General features: G+C 38.5%; 1 protein-coding gene across 4 annotated transcripts in view; it reads right to left on the bottom strand.

Moving 5' to 3' along the window:
- Positions 1 to 6457: 6457 nt before the first annotated feature.
- Positions 6458 to 18999, bottom strand: part of LOC108911640 (protein pangolin, isoforms A/H/I/S-like) — a 38014-nt gene continuing 25472 nt past the window's right edge. For 2 of the 4 annotated variants that reach the window (XM_018716623.2, XM_018716626.2), the window contains exons 4-7: positions 13092 to 13278; positions 10158 to 10311; positions 8812 to 8881; positions 6458 to 7434 (exon numbers count right to left, since the gene is read on the bottom strand). In XM_018716623.2, coding sequence (XP_018572139.1) covers positions 6957 to 7434; positions 8812 to 8881; positions 10158 to 10311; positions 13092 to 13278 — 889 coding nt within the window. In that variant the 3' untranslated portion in view covers positions 6458 to 6956. Of the gene's footprint in view, positions 7435 to 7964; positions 8093 to 8811; positions 8882 to 10157; positions 10312 to 11077; positions 11244 to 13091; positions 13279 to 18999 lie in introns of all 4 variants that reach the window. The other 2 variants (XM_018716625.1, XM_018716624.2) reach the window with 2 other exon arrangements.

Here is an 18999-nt window from a genome sequence, read left to right as displayed (position 1 = left end):
AATTTCATTTCTCGATTTGTCAGTTTCCAGCTCAGGCGTTTCCTTTCGTGTCATGTGCGTGCAACTTGGGAAATACGTATTATTAGTCTGCCGTACCACGATGGCGAAATAACCAACGTATTTCTCATTTTCTCTCAGCGCGGGAATAGTCATCGCCCCCGGGCCGTCGGCGGATTAGAAATGCACCGGCGATGCAATTACCGAGATAAGATCTGCGTCGTTTATTTGCCCGGCTAATGGGGTGTGTCCGACTCGTTGATGAAAAAATGTGCCGCTGGTCGGCGACCGCCTAGGTTCCCACCGGTGGTTAATTAAAATTTCGGAGAAATCGAACGGCGCGATCCTGGCGCTGATAGGTGAAGTAAATCTTTTCATTGTTGCAAAACGAGATACGCGGGCAGAGAACGGAATGGAATGGTGAATGGAATGGGAGTTTTTTTTTGTGTAATTTCGCCAATTCAACCTACTCTTGGCGTTTACCTTGTAAATAATGTAGGGTATTCTTTAATGAACGTATTTTTTTTTTATTCAATGTATTATGTGCAATGATTTTGTTTTTATTGTGATTTTTTTTCTTACTGTTAGATATTGAATATCTCAACAGACATTTAATAGTCAGTTTGAAAATTGAAATAATCAAAGTTCAAATAAAATTATAATGATGTACTAATTAATTTAAAAAATTCAAAATATTGACAGAAATTTTACTCTATAAATTTTAAACTGAAACTAACAAATATCTAAAATTAATCATCATCAGTATGTGACATATTATTCACCACTGAAGTATATATGGTTGCCTAACATGGGAAATATAAGTAAAAAACTACGTATAGTGTGGTGGGCAGATTCCAAATTTAGGCGGCAAAAATTCAATTTTAAATGTACACCGTCGGTCACAACATGGGTAATATGTTATTTATTTTTTTGTACGAAACCAAAGTTTTAGGAAAGAAGAAGGGCCATAAGACCGATTTTTGGCCTAATTTATTGTTGGCTGAAATGGACCAACCCCCTCACCCTCCTTTCCTCCACCCCCTTAAATGAGATGACACACTTTGACATTGAATAAAACGAAAAAGAAAAAATCAATAATTATACATACATGTTTGTGCAAATTTGATTAGCCACTTTGAATTTCGTAATTCTGAATTCATAATTGTAATCAGTAATCCAAGAAAGTTTCTTAGGGGCCCTCCTCCTTTTGCTTTGATTTCAAAAAAATATATAAAAAAACAATATGCTTGCATTTGCAACCAAACTATATGTTTCTAGATTTTTTTAGTTCCTGTCTTTTTATGATTGCAGTGATATATACATGTCATGTATTTGTCTTGTTTAAACGATAGTTTAGTTTATTCACCGATCCTTACATAGGTCAAGATTGCCTTGGAGCCACTGTGATGATATGGTTTCGCTGTTAAATTTATTGAACAAATCTTTCAATTCTCTGTTTAAAAAAAAATGTCTCATTATAAAAGACTAAAACCCCCAAGAGCGCCCGTAAAATTACCATTAGAACTCCCTAAAAACATAGAGCCGAACCCTGGATTTGGGCCTCAGAATTGGACCCAAGACAATGTTAGAACAGGAAAATCCGTCTAAACTATAAAAATGTTGCAATACAAGGATTCCTTTAATTTATTCACATTGAAAGATCTCCGAAAACATGGGCACATGTAAAAATCATGTGTTCCTTTCCTGTTTTGTCGAGAATTTTGTAAAAATGCTCAATAATTATGATTAATTCGTGTGTTAATTAGTTTCATCAAAGTATTCTGCGGGGTGTGATTATGTTGATAGTATCGTACACAATTATCTGTATGTTCAACAGGCGGATAAAGTTCAGGAAACCTAACGATAATCACAATAAGCAAAAATATGCTATTCTATGTATTGTCAGCTTGTAATCAGTCTGATAACCTAAATAACACTTGCATAACTGGTACAGTGAAGAGATATTGTTCCTAACTGAAAATTCCGTATAAAAATGCCCCCTAAATATACAGTGTCGCGCTTAAATATGATACAAGCCTGTAACTCCTTTATTTTTTGGCCAATTTAAAAAATTTTTATTTGGGAATGTAGGGTAAAAAAAACTGTACCTGACTGTAATACTTCTGTTTTTTATTAATGCAATACACGGCCAACTAGTGCTCATCTGAAGATGTATCGAATTTGATGAAATTTGGTGATAAGATATTTTAAGGGATGCCAAATTAGAATACATGTTTTTTGGAAAAAAAATCTCTAATACGAATTAGCTGTTTTGACGTCAAAAAAACGTGTCCTAGTTGGCCGTAAATTGCATTAATAAAAATAGCAGCATTACAGTTACATAGAATTTGTTTTTATCCTGCAAATTTTGAAATCGGTCAAAAAACAAAGATTTATAATAGAAGATATTTAATAGAAACCTTGACTTATTGTGAAGGGACAATAAACAAACCAAAATATCGTGCATTTATCAAAGCAAATATATAATTTTGTTCTTTAAATTTTGGGTGTTTTGCCACCTGTGAATAAATTTAAAAAATTGGTGAAATAACCCATTACGCCAAATGGATCCATCAAGAGTTATTTTTATGAAAATAGTTTTCTGAACTTATTCTGACTTCATTTCAGTTTCTTTTTTCAAAAGAAACTAAAGGTGGTAAAATTCCCTAAAAATAAAGAAGAAAACCAAAACTGTGCCACAAACAAATAACTTTCCAATTCCAAATAGCGACAAATATACAGGGTGTTCCATTTAAAACAAAAGTTTGATTTATATCTTCAAAAAGCAACAGTCAATTGTTTTATTATATGTTCTTACATTTTCTAGAATGTGATTCAACCTAGATATCGAAGAAAAACAAATAAAAAACGTTTTTTGAGACTTAAATTCCACTATGTGGTGCTTGTGCATTTTAATATGTTGATTCTACATCGCCACAGTAGCGTAGTCGGTCGAGAGTGCTGTGGCAAGCATTTCTCAGCCAGGCTTCCTATTCTGATCCGGGTTCGATCCCTGGCCTCGGCACTGGCAATGTCAATGGATAATGGGTGTTTGTCCACGTTTTTACAAGTGTAGCCCCCTTCCGCACAGCCTTTGGCTTTGGATTTGGGGGTTATCTCATTTCTGTGGTGTGTTTTATGTTTATTTTTTTTATAACATATTTGTAGCTCATATGTGAAAAAATTTTGGGGTTCATGGAAAATGACCGCAATCGCGATGATTGGACTAAATCGACTGGACTAGAACAGGACAGAATTCAGGGTTCGTAGCGGCCGGGAAAACCAGGAATACCGGAAAATGTCAGAGAATTTGTTATTCTTCATAAAAAACAGAATAGTCGGGGAATTTTAAAAATATTCATGAAAGTCAGGGAATTTGATGTTTGCAACTGGAAATTTTGTGAAAGCCGGGTTCTTGAAAGAGAAAATTATTTGTGGTTTTGAAACCTTTATAATAAGTCGTTAAGGTATAAAAAAGATTATGGTGTCGTCGAGAAAAAATTGAATGCATAAACACCAATTAGTGTATGAAACGCAAGTGACCTAGATTTTTTTTTTTATAAGTCAGGGAAAATCTGGAAAAGTCGGGGAATTCTATTACTTTTGAACTATGAAGCCTGGAATTTCAGAAAATAGTTTTTTTTTCAGTTTTGCTGCTAAATTTATAGTACAATTTTCAAAAAAACTACATTTTTTTAATTCGACAACCCTACGTTCATTAAAAAGTAGGATATTTTTACAGCTTTCCTGTGTACTTAAATTTTACCTTACAACAAACTTTGACTTTTTATTCTAAGCATGTTTCTATGATCGAGAGACTTCTCTCTAATTGAATGGGGTTTGGAAATATTTTATTTTTATGGAATAGAAGAGATGTAATATACAATACACCACAATTTTCATTGTAACGCGAAATACCGAGCCTTCATAAATGATTACAAGCCACCTGACTGATAATTTTGTTTAAAAAAATAATTACATTTCGTTGGCAATTAAATTTCGTTTATTGAAACAGTAAGATCAAGGTTACGTTGGAACACAGCATTCCATTTCACCGGCTGGTGATTTGGTGTAATTTTTCACAAGATTCTATCCAACCAATCGGCAATTGCATTATCTCGAGCGTAGGCGTAACGGTTTGTCATTGTTCATTGTAAACGAATCATTAAAATTGGTTGGATTTTTAGTTTACAGTACCAGCCGTGCAATGTTGGTTGCCTAAGCTGGGTGTTCAAGTGGCTTGTAATCATTTATGAAGTCTGTATAACTAAAATCATAATTCCCGTCCTTAAATGCTTTCATTTCGAATTTTTTGTAATAAAAAGGGTTTTTTGGTGAAATGTTGTATGTCGAGAACAATAAAACACTTGTAATATTTGAGGTTTTGTATTGAATGACCTAACCTATACGGTGTTACGAACAGATGCTACTTACAAAGACATTATTAACATCTAATATTAATTTCTAAATTTATTTATATATGTATATTCATTTACTCTCTATAAATGGGTACAATCGATGAGGGGCATTCACAATGCCGCCCCACGAAACGTACGCCGTGGGCCGGACGCGCCTCGGCCGGCAAAACATAAATCACGTACAAACAGAAACATCAACAGACGCGCCGGGCGCCCCGACCCACCGAAAAAAAAAACTCAAAAAGTGTTTCAGTTTACTCCATTCTTGCCTGTAAAGGACCACGAACTGCCGCAGTCGGTAGTAAGAGGTGACTCGGTTAAATAAAAGTGGGTACGCGCGACTTTACCTCTTTACAGGAAAAAACGTACTATATAGACATTTACATTGCACTTATCCAAAAACTTAAACGTAGTTTCATAAAACCTAAGCAGTCACGTTTCGGAGCGACTGCGGCCTTCCAAACTTCGCCCCTTACGGAATATGGCACAGTTAATCTCTTTAAGATGGGGCGCGATTCGTGCTTTTGGAAGACCGTAGCCGGTGTGTCTGTTTTCGCCCGAGACGCCGCCACCAAAAACTTACCGATCGCTCACGACGGAACATTGCACGTTATAATTGTCATCTCGCACTATCGGCACGATTTAATAAAAATACGTTAAGGAATAAAAAAAATTTCTGCAAAAAAAGAAAGGCGGTAGTTTCTCTTTTCTGGAATATTAAAAATAGCTTAATTTATCAAAGTCGAAAGTTCATAAATGATTACAAGCAAGTGACCGCCGTGCTTATGCAACCAACATTGCACAACTGGTACTATCAACCAAAAATGTGTCGTCAATATCAACGATTCGTTTACAATAAAGAGTGACAAACAGAATACTGCGTTTTAATGTAAACTTATTGCCTTAATTTTACCCAGATTTAATTTCCGGTCATGTGGCTTGTAATCATTTATGGCTCTATTTATAAAATCAAGTCGACGGATTCCGGAGGAGCTTTTGGTGGCGGCGGAGAACTCGGTAAATGCAAAATCCTGAGGGAAGCCAAACGTAATGTTTATATTAAATAGTATAAAATATCACATGTTTCATTTTCATACTAAAGAAAGTACTGAACACGAACGCCTTTCTCTAAGAATCTCCTGCGTAAATCTTACTATTCTGTCGATCGCTGAAAAGGTGAACCTGTCGAATAATTTTCTTGATGCCGGAATCTTAAGAACGTATTTACACAACACGAAAACTAAATAGAATTTTGTCCCCGCCTGACGCGAATAAAAACTACAAATTAGGACCGGATATTGCAGCGAAAGGATTGCATTCGGAGAAATGCCGAGAAACGATAAAATTTAGCTTTGGAAATACAACGGAACCCAAAGGAAATAACGTAAATCCATCGGCTCGCCGAGATTTAACAAATAAAATTTCAAAAAGTCAAAGATTAATAAATTTTACAAAGATAGTATTTTCTTATATAACATTTTCTCTATGTACAAAGTAATTACATTGTCTGCATTAATATACATCCTAAACATATCTATTCTGTATTTCATGTCTGGTAGGTAAAAAACAATAAAAATTGGATAACGCTAAACAGTTATTGTTGCTATTTCGCGAATTTTCTCTGAATAACGAAAATGAAAACAATAAAAGTAGCGTTAGTAACCTCTGGCACAAGGAACATAAATTTAAACTATATAGTGTGAAAAATCCGGTCGGATGGTGCAGCCGCAGATCGTTTTTTTCAATTAACGGCAGAATTCTTGGGAACGGATTAATTAAATTATGAGATCTCACGCGCCGTCTATTTGTTTCAGTGTATTTCTAATCATACTTTAAAATTTCTCAAAGTACTCAAAGCAGCGTCACGTTTGTAATGAAAATGAAAAAATTAATAAAAAAATAATAAGTTATTGATTTAATTTTTAAATTAAATCAAATTCTTAAAAAATTTCATGCATTAGTTTTTTTTTTTTTGGAAAAAATATAGCTAAAACTTAATTTTTGGCATTCTGTATCTCAAAAATAAGACGATAGACCTACGGCCCACACAAAAAAAATCTTTGTAATATAAAAACTGTCGTTTTGTTTGAAAAATTAAAAATCTTTTACGGAAAATGCGACTCAAAAGTAAGGTTACAAATTTTTTTGTACTCGTATATCTTGTAAAGTCTACTTGGTACCGCAAATACTTATTCCCAATGAACTCTGGCGACAAGATACGGAACACTTTTAAGTACGTTGATTTCGGTGGCACCATTCAACCCTCGATAAATAACTAGAAAATATAAAGGGATATTTATAATATATATATAATATATAGAGGTGAATTTGGCAAATGACATTTATGTTACATAGTAAAAAAAACCCGCAGCACTCGAGTCTAATGAGATCAGCGCGCTGCATCGCCCCACATACAAACGCAGTCCCTTCCACCGAAGCTCTCGGACTCAGTCCCAACAGTTGCTGGCCCGCTAGACGAGCTGTTACGACGATCACAGGTGGTTTCAGGCTATCCTTACCCTCGAGCCCCTTCACTAAAGGCTACGTAACACTAATTATCGAACGAGCCGTCTCTTTGTTACCGTTTGTGTCGGCCGGATCGTTCCTGACGCACTGTCCCGTCAACTGGTTAACACTGAGCGGATTGTTGATGTCGTGCGGGTTAGTCCCCACGGGATTCCGAGTCGGCTGGTGATGGAGGGGCGGAGGAGGCAGCTTCACGTCGAACGAATCGTGAGGCGTCAGGGGGCTCTGCAGCATGTAGGGACTCGCCACGCTGACGGAGGGACTCGCCACACTGGTCGACGGACTAGGCAACACCATCCCTCCTGGGCTGGTGAGGCTGCTCAGGGCGGACAGACCCCCGGGACTCGACATCGACTGATTCAAGCTCTCGTTGTCGTCTTCGGGAGGGGTGTGGGCGTCCCCCATGCTGCCGCAGCTGCCTAGGTTGTCGTCGGATTGATTCCCATCATTTCCATCTCCTGCCTCCATATATCGTATACACTTCTTCTTTCGCCTGGAAACAGGTACACATTTTAGACAACGTTAGGGGATGGCGGTATCGGAAAAATGTCGGCGGGATGTGTTTAAAGAAAACTGGTCATGCTGGCCGCTAAAATCTGTCATGCAATTCTGTTAAAACTAAACGTTATGTGGTGACGGTGTGGAGTTAAAAAATACATGCTCGAGTAGCAAAAAATAACCTTTTGGGGTACAACGACAAAGACGGTTCTCGGGTAAATAATGCAAATCTACAGCACAGCTGCTCTTCACCATACACAGAAGACAAACCAAAATTGAAACGGACCGTGGAATTATAAAGCTTTACATATTCCAGATCGGTGAATGAAAATTAAACATTAACATCGGTGTATGGATGAAGAAACTGGAGTTTACGAAAATTACCCCGCGCCTCCTCGAATTAAAAATTCTTTGTCGTATGTAGCACGTTTATAGTAAAAATCAACTGAAAATAATCAAGTTCAAAACAAAAACAACGTAAAACATTCTATCTAACACTGAACACCAACACTGCTGTTGACTAACCGACGTTTTGCTATAGATTGACGTAAGTGGGTTCCTGAGGAGACTGGGTGGTGGTAGCACCTCCCGTGGTGTGCAAAAGGCTCCCATGGACCGCCGAGGTTCCGCCTCCGTGTGAGCTGTTCTCGGGACTAAACAATCGTTAAATGTACAAGGGGGCCCCAAAAAAAAACACCAACACACACTCAACGAATGCAAGTCCACACCCGAGTGGGTGCGTTGACATTCACAAAACAGTAATACACAGAAAAGGACACATAAATATATAATAGAAATAATAATAATAATAATAATAATAATAAGAACAAGTAGAACTAAAAGTAGGGTAAAAAGTGCATGGTTACATCAGAAAATGTGTCTATTTTAAGAGTCAGACCGATTTAAGCCCCTTGCACTTAACAATTGTTCTACTCAACAGCAGTGTACAGTGCACATTAACTAAGCCAAGTTTGATGAGTCCTATCGTCTTTGTGGGAAGACACATTTTCTGATACGTACGCACAAAAAAAGGACTTGCCAACAGTGTCTTCCGGAAATTTTAACACAAATAATAATTACAAAAAACAGAAGTCTTTCCACATAGATTAAGAAACACCAAGAAATCAAGGACACGTACGGGCTCGCATAAACTCCAATCTTTCTCATACGAGCCCGTACGTAAAAGCAAAGGTACATCGAACCAAACTGAGAAGCGCTTAAAATCACCTATCTCGCACAAACACACGTAAATTTGTAACCAAAATCAGTTTGGTTGCAAGTATAAAATAAAATTTATTCCAAAGTACAAAACAATAAGCGTGCAATATCAAGAAATATATACAAGTAGGGTAATCGAACGTAAACGACGTACCTGCAAGGCTTGCACCACTGACTCTGCTGATCCAATCCGTATCTGGCTCTGCACTTCTTCATACTGTTACCTGTTCGTATGAAGAGAGATAGTCAGTATAAACGCTTTAATTAAAATTTCAAGTCATGCATAAGGGCTGATTAACAAATTATTACGATTAACTGAAACATATTACTGTGAGGAACACGTACACTTTACAAAGATTGTATCCTATAAAGAAGGAATGATGTAAATTACAGATAAAATAGTATTTCTTAGAAATTAAATAATTTTAATCAGCCCGCTATCTACTGAACTACATATTTTGTGTTTTGTGATAATATAAATGCACTGGTCTTACGTAGGTAAAAAGTTTATGAAAATATGAAAAATTGTTTTATCTTACGAATTAAAAAAAATTGGGATATGGAAGTAGTTAAGTGGCATAAACATTAAATTTGACCATAAAGACTTTAAATTTTAAATATCTAAAACTTTAGACGATATAAATTATAATAATCAGTTGCATCCGTTTTAAAAAATTCTACAAATATTCAAATAAATCTACTGTTAATAATTTTAATACACGTTTTGGTGCTTGAAAGTTATCTTAGAAGCATACTAAAAATAAGATGACGAGTGACCAGTGCTACTTGGATGGACTAAGCTAAAAAATACCTAAATACAAAAATTGTGAAATATGATCTAACAGATAAGAGACTCGACCTAAGGTGGATGGCATGGAGAGGGACATGCTGGATAAAGTAAAAAAAAAATAATAAACAGGGATGTATAATCTACTGAGGGACATGCAGGCTGCTGACAAACGTGCATACGACGAGTCCAACCAACATGGGGTCTGCTAGACCCTCGGCAGAATAGGTCCCGGCCGGCCAACCGATTACCCCAAAACATGCAATAATATATAGATATATAATAATAGAATAGGTACGGCTCGCAAGTTACTAAGATAAAACAAGCACGACAGCCTGAATTGGAAGAAGTGCAGGTCTCCCGCCCTCTGATACCATCAGTCGTTTGGGCAGTCGAAAAAGTACCACGGTATGGAGTCTGTCGTTTGATCCAGTCGTACCATATGCACAGCAAGTGGATAAATTATCATCGGGTTCATCTCCTTGTGGTTTCCTTCAAAACTGATCGATTGATCAGCTTCAAAGATACCACAGGAAGATGTTTTGCTTTTTTTTTTGTTGGCTTGTACTTAAAATCGACTGTGCAATAGCTGGAAAGACAGCACCAGCGTAACGCGGCGACTACCCAATTCCAGACGGTACCGGAGGCCGAGGGGGCACCCTCCCCGAATCCAGGCGGCCGCGGAAGAGATAGTAAGTTGCGAGGGTGGCTACCTCCATCGGCGGGGTCTTGTTTGCGCTTCCTCTTCTTGCCGCGAGTGGCGTTGGCGCGGGACGACCAGTCGGGGTAGAGCTGCATGTGCAGCTGCCTCTCGCGGCGGGCCAGCTCATAGTACTTAGCCTGCTCCTCGCGGCCCAGCGCGTGCCACTAAACAGAACAGAGTCAGCATTGTGTCGTACCGGCAGGGCACCAAGAAGCCGCGCAAGAATCGCCATGCCGGCCCCCCAGCCTTGGCCGCCACCGACCCATTCTGCTCTCACGCGATTATGCACGTCGGTCAGAGCTCCCGGAGCGAAGGTGGGGTTGCGGAGCCGGCGACGACGACGACGAAGGCGACAAAGGAACGCGTGACGTCCCTGCCTGCACCCGTCCTCGTCCTCGGGCTCCGGCAGCAGTTAGAATCGAGTGCAATGTTAGTACTCCAAGCAATTGAACAGTAAACATCGTCTGGATCGGGAAGGACCACCCGCGCTTGACGACCTTCACCGGATGGTACGAGATCTGTGCAGGGGTGTAACATAGTCAAATCGTTCTTCCGTAACATTGTCATTGTCTAATTTTTTTCTTCCATATATATTTTTTTCTTTCGTTCAAGTGAAATATCCGACTAGATCCAAGCGTCAAACTGTTCAGAGCCCATTTAGCGTCAGCTTACCACGGAATGACGTCACCACAGACTCGTAACCTATCCAGAGAAAGCCGGCTTCGCGCGGATTTACGACACAGCCCATCTCCGAGCTAATCCCTAACTTAAACCCATCGTGTGGCCTGACACTTCCAGCAATCTGACCATCCGCTCGTACAACCGTCCCATATAAAAAGCGAATTTTGGCCAAGACGGTCAGTTTGCCGCGGAGGTTCGGGTCACACGACTCAGAGCACTCTAGACTTAGGGTGCGCGGTATATAACTACCTCCCGACTCGATCGGTGTTCGTTCTTTCTTTCGCTTCTTCTTCTTGGTGCCGTAACCGTAATTGTCCCGTGCGCTCCAGCCCGGGTACAGCTGCATGTGCAATTGGCGCTCCTGGCGCGCCTTCTCGTAATACTTGGCCTGCTCCTCGCGGGTCAGCGAGTGCCACTAAGCAATTACACAGTTTACATACTCGCCGGAACGCTCACATTCACTCTGATACGCTCTAACCGTAGTTTTGCCTCTTCCGAAACGCACAACTCTCCCAGACGCACACAAGAGAATAGTTCTCTTGTGTACGGCCCCAGATACGAACCTCGCGACATACATTTTAATAGTTAGGTTAGGATTTAAAGTGTTTTCATAATATCTATCAGATCTGTAATCTACATTTAAAAAAGCTATTTAAATTCTACATTTTCGTTCGAAGGTATATATGGTGTTTGAAAACATATGTCGATAAATGAAGGAAACTTAAAATGAACCAAAGAGTAACATACCTTAATTTTCCGACATATGTTTTTGAAACACCCTGTATTTTACCGATATCAATTTTTCAAAAACAATAAATATTGTGTGCGTTATATAACAGACAAAAATACGGTTTATTTATAATGTGTAAACCAATACCTCTCTTTGTACATATCGACACTTTAGTACGAAAACATGCTATCTCAAATTAAGCTTGGAAAACATGCTAACTCAGATCTTTAAGTAAAAACATGCTATCTCAGTGTGACTAGAAATAAGTTGGCACATTGAATGATTGAAACCTTGCATTTATAATAAACTTATATAATATATTTTTAAAAACGTAAGGAATGTTTATGTTCAGGTACACTGTATATTATTTTTTTTATTCAACATTTTTCAATTAATTTTGTTAAGTTACTGTTATAAACGACAAAATTGTTAATTAAAAAAAAAACAGAATAATATGCAGTATACTGCAACACGTACATTACTCGACGTTTTTTGAAATAACAAATTATAAAAAAAATAGTGTATACCTTAATATATAAAAATGTTTGTTATTACTAAAAATTATTCGATTTTTTTCATACAAGTTTGCTTTGATATGAAAATTAATAGCGCACTCTTACCTGATATATAGCCACTACTCTTACTTTTGTTAATAGACTTAACATCATAACCAGAATATAAATATAATGTATAAAGTTGAATGATATGTATACATATATCGATGCGACGGGCGCATATGATTTGCACGTGCACATTTCCGCGGTTCCCCATGCACACATGTTTATCACCAGCAGATCATAAAGTACCGGTAATAAAAGTGTCGCATACCTGCATTTCATTTCCAAAGTCTATGCAAAAACGCGGCTACCTTGTTTTTATTGAGGTGCAGTAAGAACGTTTCGGAACTGGAGTTTGGGGCCTAGCCTGGTCCACTATATAATTCTTCTATATAATTGCAGTCTCCTTAGGCATACAAAATTACTTTTAGAATAAATTGTGCATCCCAAAAAGAAAAATAAGTCTACCAAGAGTAGCGACTCTAAATTAGATAAAAGTACGCTATTAATTTTGATATCAAACCAACTTAAATTTCTAGTCACACTGAGATAGCATGTTTTTACCTAAAGATCTGAGTCAGCATGATTTCCAAGCTTAATTTGAGATAGCATGTTTTCCAACTGAAATTTGAGATAGCATGTTTTCGTACTAAAGCGTCGATATGTACCTATAAACATTTTTTATCTAAAAACTAAAATATTAGTTAAACAAATTTATAATAATTGAAGATGCAGGTATTAGTCCTTGAAACGTAAACTCGAATCATTTTCAAAATCAACCCAGAGCAGTAGCAGCAACCCTTTCATTGTCACCAACATTGAAAGAAGTGCTGATATTGACCCGCGAGTAGTTCATTTGAAGTCCAACAAAAAAAAAAACGTTTTCGTTTACTAAAGGGTCTCCAAATGCATTACTCTTTTCAGTCGTACCAATCACTTTCCACACAGCACACAAAGAAAATAATATCGGCCTTACCCGTCGTCCCAGAATCTGGTTGATAGCGGCGCTCTCCTTCAGGGTACACTCGGCCACCACTTTGGCGCGCATCTCCTTCATGTACAACATGAAAGCGTTCAGGGGTTTCTTTATGTGAGGCTTCTTCTTCTCGTTACTGTCTTGGTTGTTCTTCCCGTCAATGTTGTTCTTGTGGTCCATTTGCGACCTGAAATCAATAAGAGTTAGTAAAATCTTTACCTGATTACGCCCATATCATAAAAAAATCCAATGGTACTTGTGTACTATATTTTTAATAGTGCTACAGTATAATTTATTGGAAAAAAAATAACCCTTTGGCTTCACTATTCTCGGGCTGCATCTCGTTCTTAATGAGAGCGTCAAAGTCCATCGGAAACTTGTAGCTCGCGTACGGTTTCTTATCCAAGAGGTTGTTCAGTATCTTGTTTGAACCGGGCGAAGTGTCCGGTTTCGTCCGGTAGGGGGAACTAGTGAGGTTCAGGTAGGGGTTCTGTTGGTTCAGGATAGTGTTCATGTACCACATGGACAAGAACTTGTTGTCCAAGCTGTTCAGGAACGAGTAGAAGGTGTCCCGTTCTATTTCAGACGTCGAATTTTCGTATACCAGTTTGTTGTCGTTGTAGTTGTTGTCGTTAAAGGTGTTTCTGTCGTACAGACTTCGAGTTTCCTCGTTTTTGCAGAAGTAGCTGCGTAGCTGGAGGTTGCGGTTCAAGTTCGACTTTTCGAAATTACTGTTTTTCGTCAAGTCCAGACCTTGGTCACTGGAGGATTTATTTTTAAGGGAGAGGTCTTCAGGTAAATCTTCCTCACATTTGTTTAGGTCGGACACGTGGGATTGGTTATTATTATTATTATTGTTATTATTATTGTTGTTATTGTTGTTTGATTTGGGGTCTACGACGGAAAACGGTGCGACGATGGCGATTGGCATTTTCTTGACGGTTAAATTCAATGGCTCCTCGGGGGTATCCATGACGGCAGAAAAACTATGCGAATATATTCGGGTCAGTCTCACTAGGGCTTAAAAACGATTGGAAGGACTGGATTGGGAGACGTCAAGGCGGCGAGGATCAACAAGTTTTTTATGTGCCGTTCATCACGGAAAATCAATATGAATGGCTGTGCCCGCTCGTCCTTTGTTTGGGTTGAATGGAAACAGATGAAGCACGTGGCAGGGACGCGGATATCGCGACGGATTTCCAGGCCGAGCCGAACTGAGGAGAACGCGCGATCTCGCCTACTTAGATTATTTATTGCCCTCGAATATATCACAGATTTAATTGCGGCAAATGGATTGTACGATTGCAGACGCGACAGGTTTGTGTGCGATTTAATAACGTAGCGAGTTCAAAATGCCCAATAGACAGCTCCTATCGGCGGGCGCAGGGCCGGGCGCTCCCTTAAGCAGTCTCGGATTTTTCTGTGGACATCTCTGAAAACTGTCCGTCCAAACAGGCCTATTTTTTTTAGCAAAAATCAACTGAGCACCTTAATTATTCTTGTTCAATAAGGAACAAATATTAAAATCTAAGAACCACGTGTGGATCAATTATTTTAGGGCGTGGCAATTTTAAAGATTATTTAACTTCTATTACCACCGTACTGATTAAAGTGGCAGATTTATAAATTTAGTTTAATTTAGATTTTTTTTAATGTGTTAAAATCAAAAAGAGAGTCCAGGAGAATAAAAAGAAATGGAAACTTTTCCATATTTTTCCACTGTCCATCCTACCATTAAGGCTCAAATGCATTTAGCCTTACAGCATTATATTTTCGATGTCGTGTTAGAGCATCTCGGTTAATACTAAGGATAGAAAGTTGCCATTTTATTTTTTTAAGAGAAATTTCAACCGATTTTCAATATTTTGTAATTAAAAAAATGAAACCTCCGCCGCAAATTAAAGATAGCTTCGTTCACGCTTGTAGCGGCTACTGTTTGCCTTTTTTTTTATGAAATATTGACCGTGTTTCTGTAACTTAAATATACGATCGGTTGAAGCGGAGGCCAAGGCGCTTCTGTCCAGCTCCGTCCCTGTCGAGATAGTGTTGTTACTTGTTAGATAGAGAAGGCAGGTACATCGTTAAATGTCGCGCCGTCCCATTTGATGGATTGATCCTGCGATTTATCTCCGTCCTTTTCTGTTTTTTGCGGGGGGGTAGAAGAACTGCGAGCAGCCGCCGGAATATTTTTATTTCAGAGAGAGGCGCTCCGTAACGATCCCGGGGAATACGAGCCAGCAAATAAATAAACTTAATTGACTGCGAGGACGAACGAAAAACTAAACAGTCTAAAAAAATCAGCGGAAGAGCAAGAAAAATCGTCGCGAAGCGGACGCGGTTCGATAAGCAAATAAATATGTCGGATTATAAAAATATTTTTCTTAGTAATCCATGAAAAACATTTGAATATCGGAACGTGTCGCACCGACGAAAACACGAAAGTGTAAATAAAAACCTACGAAGATTCTAGTTGAAGATTTAGAATTATATAAAAACAGTAATGACGGAATAAAATTCTATGAGTTTTTTACTTGTCGAATGAAAATGCAAATTTGACATGAAAAAATCGTACCAAAAATTTGACACACGAGTAAAAAGAACAAGCTGAAATAAGCAGAACTAAAAAACTTTTGATAATATTTCTGTTACGGACAATTATGCGCCGTTTTATTTTTTTCTTTTCTCTTAACAGTACACGCGTCCTTTCTGAAAATATTCAGATGATACTTTCACATAACTTTTGACTCGTACACCCTGTATATGAATATTTCGGGTGACTGAAAGATACGAGTTTCCTAAAAGGCCGCCACTTAGCGTCGAAGTGGAGCGAAGGACGGAAACGCATAAAGAACGGCCGTTCCGCTTACTGAAGATATCCCGATAAAAAATGCACGACATTGTCGGCTGGGCCTTATCAAAGGGAATTATTGATTGACCCGAGATTCCGGGATGGATTTTTACAGACGCTTGACGCCGAGCGGCCGATGGCGGACCTTGGGGGATGGGAAGGCAGATTTCTATGTCGAAGGGGTGGCGGTTTCCAACCCTCATCGGTAGATGGAGCGGGCGTACTCTTACAGAAATAAATTCGTAAGGGTGCGTTCAGGAATTGAAATAAAAATAGGGAAGACACCTATGTCATAATCTTTCTGAAGTCAGTTAAACATGTAAACAAACGCCTGGCAATAAAATTTAATGACCTTCATAGGCGTCCCCAAAAAAGTTTTCTGCTAAAGGTAAAAAATTATAATAATTTATATGTAGAAAATTTCTATTGTATGTTCATTTGGCCAACATATTTTAATTATTTATGTCCTCAAACAATTTTATTATATTGATGATAAATTTCGTTTTGTTCCATTTCAAAAGGCCTCCAAAATGCCATGTTGTAATAATATTTCTTCCTTTTGCAATTGCAATATTAATGATTAATAGAAGGTTCCTATAATAAATTAAAATTACTTGAATCACACCAAATTCCACATTGCTGCACTGCACTGCTGGGCAATTTGTCAACCATTTGTCAACAGCTGGGATTTATTACCCAGTGGCCCAATGCGGCTGTGTTCGTATTTCGTTTACCCGTGTTCGCATTCTTCAACTGAGCGTATACATTTCTACCACCTCCTTCAACCAGACCTGTATATGGATATGGCTAAATAAATATGGGAAAAGGTTTTTCAAATATTTCAATGCCCAGTTGCAGCGTCAGCGACCGAACCTGGTCAACTGTCAACCTCTTGGTTCTTCAATTGATATCGGAAAGATTATACCACTCTTAGTTTTCGGAATATAAATCATTTACGAGGTTTGATCAAAGAGGACGGAAATTTTCAAATTGCGCGTGTTATATCTTGTCTATCGAGTTGAGTCTTTTTTTATGTACTGGTAGCATATAATTTTAGAAATTATTTTTATTGATAGCTCCGCTCCGCTGATTTTAGAGATATTTGTTTCAAATTTGGCACATTTTTGTCTTAAGTCGACACACTTTCCGTGTAATTTTAGTGTAAAATATCAAACCGCGAACGAAGGAAAGGGGAGTTATAGTACTCATGAATCGCCGTATCAATCAAAATAATTTATAAAATTTTGATTTTGACACCCCGTATTTTGAAAATAGGGCTCCGAAATGAAAAGTAACATAAGAAAAGTTCCATTGTTTTATTCCAAAGAATATGTGGTTAACGGCTCGACCTACTAATTTGTAACACCCTATATACGTGGCTAAATAATGTCCCTATATGATTCCCTAATCATCCTAAAACAGATCCTTGCAGAAGTCCCAGTTGATTGAACATAGCTTGACCCTCAAAGGTCACACTTAGGGTTGGCCACCTTAAAGGTCACACTAGTGCGAATTGGAATTGTGCCAACTTTCAACCTTTACGGCTTTATTGGTTTATTGGTTTACGTATTTATATCAAAACTGGGGTAAAATTTTCCGAGAAATCGAATAATGTAATTAGTTATATTCTTAATAAATTAGTAACTATAACTAAATAAACAATGTTCTAGTCTATTCGATACGTAAAATGAGGTGAAAAAATTCGACATTCGCATATCAATTCACTTTATTTCTAGATTATATGATATAAATTCAGTCACACTTTTCGCACTAGTCACACTAGTGCGAATTCGCACCGATCGGACTTTTTCAGACTCTAGTTTGGCCGATAATAACAGACTGAAGCCAGCTGTGGTACGGCTCGATTGTTTGGGCTATAGAAGGAATTGTCGTGGTGGGGGAACCCTCGGCAGCTGCTACCTGGCGCAAATTCACACTAGTGTGACCTTTGAGGGTTAAAAATACGTTATAAATTTACAAACCCTAAAAAATTAACAAATAGCCCCACAAAATAGACTTCATTGTGCAAAGTATAACATTTTCGTTGCGACGGGAGCAAAATATGTCTAAATTGAGAGCCGAGCGCCGGCCGCCGCGAATTCTGGGATCAAAAGGCCTCATTACCGATTCCGGCGAGAAAAAAAATCGAGAGAACCCACGCCGCAGCTACAGTTCCATCCGGCCCACGTTGGATTGCAAATTGCAGCTGCTCGCAAAGGCTCGATCGTCGAACACGGCGGCAGCCTGGCGCTTGAACAAATACCTCGTCAAATGAAAACCAAACAAAAACGAAGCGAGGCCGCCACTGCCACCGCCGCCGTATAGGCAACCCTTCGGGCACCGGCGAGATGCGGTTGCCGGGCAACGGCTGGCCAATGGCCGCAAAGTCGATAACCAATCTTGGATCTCATTTCTCGCATGGCCGCCCCCGACTAGGATTACCGCGGGCGGCAATTAGCGCCCGATTCGATCTAATTTTTGCGGCCGTTCTGCCAATGGAACCGAGGGGTTCGGACGACGCTGCCTCTCGGATCCGGCAGTCCTTAATGACGGACAGGACAAGAAAAATCCAATGCTGGTACACGAAATGGGGGTCGCGCAAAGTATATGCACTTTTGTCACTGAGCCTCCATAAATGATTACAAGTAGTTATGTTTGAAACAGTAATTTGATTTCTTTCGCTTTTTCAATTAAATTATGATAAAATAAAATATTTATATCCAGGACTTTCAATTGGAACGACTGCAATTACACCCATAAACTATGGAAGATGATTACGACCTATTTCACAATATTGCGTCAAAGTTGAATTAGAAGTGGAACTGGTTGCATAAAGTTCGATTTTTATTTTACTCAGCTGTAGCGCATAATAAACTCAAATTTTTATAAACACTAACATAATTTCTGTCTAAAAAAAATGTGATGGAAGCAAAATTTAAATATGTCTGGTGTTCGCATGGCTCCAATTAAGTCCTCTTTAATTCACTATTTCCATAAAAGATATTATTTCATCATAAACTATCTATTCTATGCAGATGATGGCTGAACTACTGTGTCATT

The sequence above is a fragment of the Anoplophora glabripennis genome, unplaced genomic scaffold, assembly GCF_000390285.2.
Source record: "Anoplophora glabripennis isolate ALB-LARVAE unplaced genomic scaffold, Agla_2.0 scaffold136, whole genome shotgun sequence".
Lineage (NCBI taxonomy): Eukaryota > Metazoa > Arthropoda > Insecta > Coleoptera > Cerambycidae > Anoplophora > Anoplophora glabripennis.
This window is presented reverse-complemented; position numbering and strand designations above follow the sequence as displayed.